This window comes from Melitaea cinxia, chromosome 5, assembly GCF_905220565.1.
Source record: "Melitaea cinxia chromosome 5, ilMelCinx1.1, whole genome shotgun sequence".
NCBI classification, from domain to species: Eukaryota; Metazoa; Arthropoda; class Insecta; order Lepidoptera; family Nymphalidae; genus Melitaea; species Melitaea cinxia.
The window spans coordinates 7,417,727-7,427,340 of NC_059398.1; the positions used below are offsets into that span (position 1 = coordinate 7,417,727).

General features: G+C 31.8%; 1 protein-coding gene across 1 annotated transcript in view; it reads right to left on the reverse strand.

Moving 5' to 3' along the window:
- The window catches only part of LOC123653792 (partitioning defective 3 homolog), a 29,469-nt gene extending 22,277 nt beyond the window's left edge, over positions 1–7,192 (reverse strand). The window contains exon 1 of the mRNA XM_045589774.1: positions 6,718–7,192. Within this exon, the coding sequence (XP_045445730.1) occupies positions 6,718–6,837 (120 nt within the window). The 5' untranslated portion in view covers positions 6,838–7,192. The remainder of the gene's footprint in view (positions 1–6,717) is intronic.
- Between the last annotated feature and the right edge of the window lie 2,422 nt (positions 7,193–9,614).

Here is a 9,614-nt window from a genome sequence, read left to right on the forward strand (position 1 = left end):
TTTATTGTTTTTGTGATTTAAATTTTTATAATAAAAAGTGATTTTTTATATTTCTTAATATTTATTTGTCCCGTTGGTCCCGACCCTAATCCCAAAATCCCGACTTTTTGAAAATTTGCCCAGATATTTTAGTCTACCCATCTGGTAACCCTAATCACAATAGTCATGCGTAAACGGAATTCGTAGGTCAGAACGTACCTACCTAATTATCTTTAGAAATGCACGCGATTCTGTGCAAACTAATGATTTACTTCATTTAATGTAATACTTCAATAGACCAGACCTTCAATTGTATTTATGTTTTTATGTCACTATTCAATGCAAATCGACGGTATACAAACAGTTTGACAGGTATTTTTCAACGTTTATCTTGGATACAAATTTGTCGAAAGCCTTATAAGTAGAGTGAACAGATATATTACAGTCGATTATGGTTTTAGGCGCGCGTGCCGAATGATAAGTAAGCAAATATGCGTCAAACACGTATATTTCGGAATTGTTAAGTAAAAGTCCAAATCTGTATTTAACACATATTTTGTATCACTAAAACATACTAGCTACTAATAGCTTTTAATAATAATGATTATAGGTATAATCTCAAACTTTGTAAAGAGATAATTTTCTGCTCATCATTATTTTTACATTACATAGTCATAATTTCGGAGATTTACTTTAATAGTTTACAAGTTTTGTTTTTTAAATCTTCTATTAATCATTGTAAGCAAGCGAGAAGTACCTATTGTACATTATGTATTTGAAATATCGTCTATAGACTTCATATTATTTTGTAAAATGGCCTGACGTACCTACTCCAAGGTAATTTGCGAAATTCTTATGTAAATATTAAGTGTGTAGACGTGCATAACACTCATTGCAATTTATAAGTTCTCACTGAGTTCATGCTTTTCAAGGTATAGAAAATTAATACCAATTTAAAGCCAATTTTAAATCATAAAAATATTTTAATAACTAACTAAAATAATCTCGATCATATTGATAACACATTATTTTATCTTTATTAAAAATGTTTCGAATCTATATGAATATATCTATATCCAATATTTGTATTGCAAAACACTATTTCGTCAGATGAACACCACTTTCACGTTCATTCTTTTTTGTAAAAAAATATATTATAAGTATTACGGGTTTCATTTAATGAAATTACTTGACACAAATTTAATTTCTATGAACACAGGCAATATAAGAAATAATAGAGCGTGTCGCACAGTCGCGCCGTGCCGCGGCGTAAACACAACTGAAGGCAACTTATTAATCGTGTAACTACGAATAAACATAGGGAAAAAAATGTTTCGTTTTCTAAGAAATAGCAATAAAACAATGTAATAAAAACAGTAATACTAAATATGAAAAATTGTCAAGAGTAGCATTACAAAAAGTAATTGTTAATATTTACAATAATGATGCGTCTGACCTAACGGAATTGTAGAAATAACAGTTGTAGGCACATTAATATCATATTAGTTATGCTAGATTGGATACTAGAAATTATAAAAATTTCAAATAACAATATTGCAAGGCAACATAAGAGTTATTCAAAAAATATATGTTTAGCTTATTCGTATATTGTATTTTGGATCAGCCTAATTACTTGTTTCAAATAGGTACGCAGATTAATATTATACTATACTAGAACAAGTAACCCATAAAAGTCCATAACTGTGCCAAAGTATTTTATCTTGCTAAGGAGAAAGGTTAGAGTCTAATCCGCTACCCTGAATCACTGCTGGTTGGCGGATACTTCGATTATATCTGACATAGAGACGGCACTATGTAAGCACGTAAATGACTATCAAAACTACCATAAAAACGATTGCTGTATCATAAATTTTTAGTTTTATTTATCTAGTAACGCAAGCATTAAAATTATTTTTTTTTCGAGTAGCTTTAATTTTATAGACTTACAATCAGTTTCCTTTGGAATAATTAACAACTAACGCCGAGTTTCACGAAAAGAAATTAAAATTTAAGTAATGATTAAACTAATTTAATCGCAAGAATTGTATGAAATTCTTGTGATTAAATTTGTTTAATCTCTACTTAAATTTTAATTTTGTTTCGTGCAACTCGGCGTAAGTACTGTAGATTTTTTTTAATGTAATTTATTTGATAAAACCTTGTCTGAGAGCATTTCAAGTTTGCCAAATATTCAATACCATAGGATAACTTTTTCACAGTTTTTTTTTTCATGTTGTGGTTCGTGTACCTGTACATATTATGTTCTAGTCTGAACTGCCATTGAGCACGGAATAGCCATTTTATATATTCCCGAAAGCTGTTGTTTTAACAACCGCTCTGTTGTATCGGCTCGTGTGCCATTTACATACTAAGCAACGGCGGTTAGCGGGTTCGATTTCCGCTCGGGGTGGATATTTGTATTGGACAGATATCGAGACCGGAAAGAAATAATTGTTTAAATACAAATATCCATCGTTCAATACAATATCTGTAAGTCTCCCCACCCTACCTCGAAGAGCACGTTAAGATTTCGGTCCTAGTTGTTATCATATACACCTAATAGTGATCGTTATTCAAAGTAGGGAATATATCCGCCAACCCGCCCTAGAGCAGCGTGTTGAATTAAGCTCCTATCCTTCTCCTACGTGTATAAAGAGGCGTATGCCCAGCAGTGGGATGTTACAAGCTGAATCGCTGTATTTTAGTTAAAAAAACATGTGAGAGTTGCTAGTATACAAAAATCCTGGTAAGGTTTAGTAATTTGGTTTGGTTTACTATTTTGTTTACAATTTTATGTACACATTTATTGTGAACTCTCAAAACGAAAAATTACGAATTTGATTGAACTTGCAATGTAATCGGTAAACAGTCCCCTGCAATAGTACAGGTAGAATAAAATCTTATAGAAACTTTTCTCATTGCAGGAGACTGTGTAGATTTAAATGACGTGTATCTTATGAAGTAGGTTAATTATTATTATTTATATACAGTTAATATTTTTACATCATTTTAACGTTAGCATGCATTTTAAAATAAAATTATCTAGACATAAATTAACAACGAAAATTAGAGATACTGAACACGTATATATTAATGTAAATAAAGTGATAATCATCGGCCGTGAAAAGAAAACTATAGTCACAAGTACAAATTGCAGCTAAGAACACACATGGGCGTAAATGGGGTAGTGCCAAAGGTGACCATGCTTGATGGAAGTCTTATACAAAAGTGTATTTATTATATACAGGACTAATACAGGTTGTAGTTGAGGTAAATTGACAGGGAAATAATTTTCCTTTGAATATTAAAAACACTGTTGACTACATTCTTTACTCGTATTTCTAAGTTTAAATGAAAATTTAAATTATTTTTGTCAATATTTCCTAACGCTATTTAAAACGAATTTGAGTATTTAGGCCTTTAGCAGCATTTTCTGTGCGACAAAGCCAGCCCTGCGGTCATCGACCCGCTTGCTTAGCGTGGACTATAGGCAAAACATATGAGTTTTTGTCGCGAACTTGTGGAGACCTTTGTCCAGCAGTGGACTGTATTAGGCTGAAGTGAAGGCCTATAATAATAAAAATGTTCGTGTTTTATACACAGGAAACTGTTTTGTGTTCGAACAATAAGAGAGTCGGATATTTCCCGATTGACAATTACCTACTATTCGACCCGTAAGTACTACAAACACAATTCTGTTATACTAATTTGTTAGGAGCGAACTTCACAGTTCCACGTATCACAAGGACATTTAATAAATACAGTGGTTCAATTGACATTTTCAGAACTTTTATCTCGGTATTCAAAAATAAAGTTTAGTATCGTCTCTTGCAAATAGTAAATAAGGACACATAATGCATGTATATATGAATATTTTTTGAAATGTAATAAGTTTTCATAGTATGTTGTGTTTACCTTAATATAGATTTACAATTTTCCAAGTGTAAGTGTAATATCTATAGTAATTGTGTTATGTAATTTTAAAACTGCTGGTAAACCATAAAAAAATAAAGTGACATTTTCGATTATCTGCCTCTCGATTTAAATGGGATTGGTGAGATTTCATTGGACCCCTCCCCCCATTCTGAGCTCACGTTATTAATGGATGTCCCCTAAGCTACAGACGCCTGCAACATCAGAAGCACCACAAGCACGTTGCCGTGCTACCTCCAATACCCCCAGGAGCTCTGGACACCTTACTCACCACATGAACACAACACTGCTTGAGACTTGTATTATTTAGCTGTGAGTTTCTGTAAGATCGAAGTACTTCCCCTGTCAGGCTACTCCAGATTTTTAGCAGGATATTAAATGCTTATCCCTTCCTCAGTAGAATTAAATTAGACTCTTAAAATAGAATTTTAAAACATCAGTCAACTAAACGATTATATATACTATAAAACAATATTAATAATTTGTTTTATATTTATAGCCTAAGGATGATAAAAATTAAAACTACAAAATTAAAGACTACTTAAAAATTTGTTAATTTTTAGGGTGTCGTACCTCAAAAGGAAAAAACGAAACCCTTATCACTTTGTCCTTATTACGTTACTTATCTCGTTGTGATCACTTTGTCGTCCGTCTGTCTGTCAAGACCTCTTTTCTTAGGAACGCTTTTAGGTATCAAGCTGAAATTCATATCAAATACTCAGGTCCAACCAGGCCAACGCGATCAAAAGAGACAGCCGTTTATGCTACAAATTTTCGACACTCGCAACTGAATCAAATCAATCAACAGGGTACTTTCCGTGAACTCAGAATCTTGAAATTTGGTGCGAAGCAACTTCTTATTACACAGATAAAGGAAAAATTGCGAAAAGTATAAAAATTTAGTTACATCATAATAAAAATATTTTTAATAATTTTATTTGTACGGAGCCCTCGGTGCGCGTGTCCGACTCGCACTTGACCGGTTTTTAAGAGTAAGGGATATAATTCTTTTATTATTATTAAACAATTAACATTAAAAATATTACGTTAAAAATTACAAAATATTGTTTATGAAGATGATCGTAGGAAAACGTAGAGCAACAAAGTGATATGTCATCTTTTTATACTTAAAATTAATTTTAAACATTTTTATCATTATTATCTACTACAAATATTAGTAAACTCACGTAAATTATCGCAGTGGAATGTAAGATAATTAGTATTCGTCACCACGGCAAGCCTGTTAATAGGCTATTCATTTTAGTAATTATTTATTGAGTCTTCTAAGGAATAGACAATCTGTTTTACAAGATAATTAATTAGAATTGAATTAATTTTTCGATCAAGGTTTCAATAAATCGTGACCTTTAAGTCAATCATGTTTACAAATACAAAACAAAGTTTTTATTCATTTTTATATTTAATGGCTTCTAGACCTGACATAGACTTATATTCTTATCTACGTAAAAAGGAGGGTAGTGACAGAGTAGACACAGAATATGTATGATCACACCCTTCGAAGAGATGAAGTAAAACTTCTTTACGCACGCTTGACTTGAGAAGTGAACTGGTGAATGCGTAACGAGAGCGTTACGAAAAGTGGGAACGGGCGAGGCGAATGGAAGTTGAGAGGGAGATATAAGTTAGTGAAGATAGAAAAGGAGAGAGAGTTGCGTTTCAAAGGTTTTACTTCAGTCGTGTGGTCTAAAAGCACAATCGTATTTTTTTCTTCGATTCTCATGCTAATTTTTGGAGATCGCTGTTCACACTCGATCAGTATTCTGTCACTACATCATTCGTTTATATTGACAGAATAATTAGCTCGTAACTACATTGACTTAATTAGTACTTTCCTACCACCGTGAAAGTAATAACAATGACGTTACGTAATATAAAATTTCTCTACTGATCAATTGTTTCCTAGTTTATAATTATCATATATTATTTGTATTTAAATTTAATACGAAAATCTACATTATATGAAAATGGAATGGTTTGGACAGCTGGTGAATAAATTCGCTTCCTAGTTCGTTAGTTTAGTGTCATTTTTTTATAGCTAATTAAATTAATTTTTAATTTTGATGACATAACTGAATAAACGAATAAACATGAACTTAAATAAAAATATTGAATATTAACAGTGAAGTAAGCCATGCCAAAACAATACAGTTTTCGGGCTATAAGGATTAAAAATTACTGTCTTTGTGTAGGTCGAGAAAGTAGCAACGTAAGTGTTTTTATAGCTAGTAAATTTCGCATTATCATAACCGGGTGGGTACCTGAAAGGTATTCGAGGTGTAGAATTAGAGACCGCTTGAGACTGATGTTTAACAATACTATGTAAGATGTTGCGAAATTCGTTCTCGACGTATACTTTGCTATTATGCTGGACGTAACTATTCACTTTGTCAGACGTGTTCAGCTTAACAAACATTCAAATACTTTTCAACTAAGTATATCATACATATACATATATAAACTTCGTAACATATTACTTTGTAATTGTTTTTACTGTAACTATTATTATTTCATTCGGTTATTTTTGTCATAAATGGTCTTGTTAGAAATATTTTTGTTTTGTTAAAAAACTACAGAATTGTTATGTTGTAAATTAAAACGTTTGTATAAAAAATAACATCATATTTTTTTAATCGAATTAAATTGACATAATAATTTTACTTACAATGACTAAAAAGTTAGTGTTTTGTTTATTTTTCTAAAAATTTTAAATTAAATATACATATTTTTTTATATTCTGTATTATATTCAGCGTTTTGCGTAAATTGTTTATAGAGACAAACTTACCGTTTCGTTCTGTTTAGGTAATAAGTTTTTCTGCAACTTCTGAACTGGATATGTCTGTCTCCATCCAAAAAGCCTCACAATTTTGTCAGCCACATCTTCACACCGAGGAGGGTCTTTCATTGTTTACTTTCTTTACGATAAAATCACTAAATTTTAAAAGTATAACACTTAAATTCAGTATTATTTATTAAAAACACTTGTGTTGAAATTAAGTTATTCGCAAATAGACACAGCCGATGTAGATACACAGTTCGATAGCAAAGTCCGTTCGATATTGCAGACGCGCAAAAAGTGCAAAAAATTGTCGAGTGACGCGTATAAACAGCACATTATATTTGGCCTTAGCTCCGTTATCGGTTCATCGTTATCTACAATCCACGCCCCTCCTATTAAAGCTACACTATTTCAGGTTCTATATTTATTTACAGTGAAGCCTACGAAAAGTACTTATAGATATCAAATTGATTATCAACTGTTCTAAAATATAAAACCCTTTAATAACTCAACGATGTTATTTTACATGAGATACGATCCACTGAACAAATAGAGCAAATATTAAGTTTCCATCAACATTGTCACGCTCTCTTGTATCTTGTATGGCCTCTTTTAGATAGGTATGTACTTGTACTACTATCCCTTAATCCAATTATTTACTATCCCCTAATGATATGCAAACTTAAATGTCATTATTTAGTTTTCCTAATGGACTTATTCCAAGGTGTGTCTGCCTTTATCAGTTTAAGTTATTTGAACGAGATTTTAAATTCAGTTTGAAATTACGTACTGAGCCTAACATTGTCTGATAATAACTTGCACATGTATTATGCACGAGCACTAAACGCAGTGCAGAGATACAATAAAACGAGTGTTACTTGAAACTCAGAGTACGTTGACGTTTCAAACTAAATTCCAATCGGCCAAACACCTTTATTTTGAGTTGGATTTGGCCATAGTTTTACATATGAATCAAAATGATATTTTAGATTGAAGTTTATAATATTACTTAACATAATTTTAGATTAAATGAATTCCTAATTAAACTTTAAACAGTAAAAGTATACAATGGGAACATAATGTTATCACAATTTATTTGTGCAGTTGTTGTAGCAGTTGTTTTTGTTTTCGTCGTTGTATGTAGAGCTCAAAAACATTATTTTATTAAAATCTTTAAGAATGATACGGAATGATTGGTAAAAAGATGCGACAAGTGATAATTAGGAGAACTTTAAACGTCCTGTACAGTCTCTGAATGACAAGTCAGTGTAAGATAAGTAGAAGACACTAATTGTTGCTAATACAATATTAGTGTCTCCACAGTCACAGTAAACTGTAACCATAAAACTGAACCTAACTTAACTTTTACTTGTTATTCATATCACAAAAAGAAAAATAAAAATACCTTCGAGAAGGCACATTTTACCTATGTATTTTACTTATCCCTTTCACTGTTGTTTCGTGAACTTTTTGACCTCCCCCATGTTAAGACAAGTTACTAAATGCGTTTCAAATAGACTCATTGTTTTTAACACCGAGGTTAAGTCAACGTGGGATTTGGATTTGTTTGTAAGGAATTACAGAAATCTTTATTTTTTTTTTCATAAAATTTTCGACATATTTTAGCTATACAAGTAAAACAAGTGCGATTCGCATGCTAATTAAATACACATAATATTAAATAATAATTGTATAAGAAAAAATACCCTTTAATTTTTTGGGTCATGCTTAAAAAGTAACAAAAGAACCATCACTGTGGTGCAAACGCTTTCTACGGTTCCAGAGATTCTGCAACTGCATGATGGAAAGAAGTAACGAAATCCCGACCATATTAAAGTCCTGTTGTCACAAATATGTAATTGGGTATCAAAAGGACAAACTCTGGGGGAGTTTCTTATTTTTGTTGTTTAGCAATTAAAAGAATTGATAAATTGGGGTGGATCTTATTCATTAATGAATGAGTATATAATATACACCATAAAGAAACGTAATAAAAGTATACATAAAGAAAGATACACATTAGGTCTTATCGCTAAGAGAGATTTTTTTTCGACAACCTTAGGGTATAGGACAAGGCGTAGAAAAAGAGGAAGATAGAGGAGTGTACACAGAGTTGAAAAAAAATGGCATGTTATTAACGTGCTCTATGGTCTATGATACATACATAATTATAGATTGAAAAAAATATACTACATATATATACACACACGATGCATATACTACACATATATGTACTGTATTTACATACCAATACTATATAATATAATGTACGGAGATGCTAAGGATATTTATGACATATTTGGTGACAAAAAATGCGCCTTTTGATATTTTGTGAAACAGGAGGGTTTGAGCTTTTTTATAGAATAGGGAAGCGAGTTCCCGAGTTCAGCTTTAATAGAAGAGTGAATAAAAGAAGGTAGTATGAGGAGTTTTAAGTGTAAAGGTTGAAGATGATCTGAGGAAAGACTCATGAGTGTCACAGAGAAACTCGAAGCGATTTTTGCGCTAAAGTGGAGTATCTGGATGGAAAAGTATGCGATAAAGTAAAGAGAGGACGTGAGTATTCTTGCGAAAGCGGATAGGGATCCATTTGAGTCGATTACGAGTCGGAGACTAGGTCATATTTGTGAAGACCAAATATGAACCGTATGCAAAGATTCTAGAGGCGTTCAAGCTTATTTAACTGCTCCTCTTTAAGATCTAGGTAACAAATAGCAGCATTACTGCATCCCGAGAGACATCATATGGGAAATTCCATCAAGCACATCGTTCAAATTATTAGATAAAAAAACGTATAGTTGGCTGTCAATAAGATGGTAGTGAAGCTTTCTATGGTGAGATCTGGGTATTCGGATTAGTGTCAACTATTCTTATATTACTATTTCTAAAAAACAATACGGTTT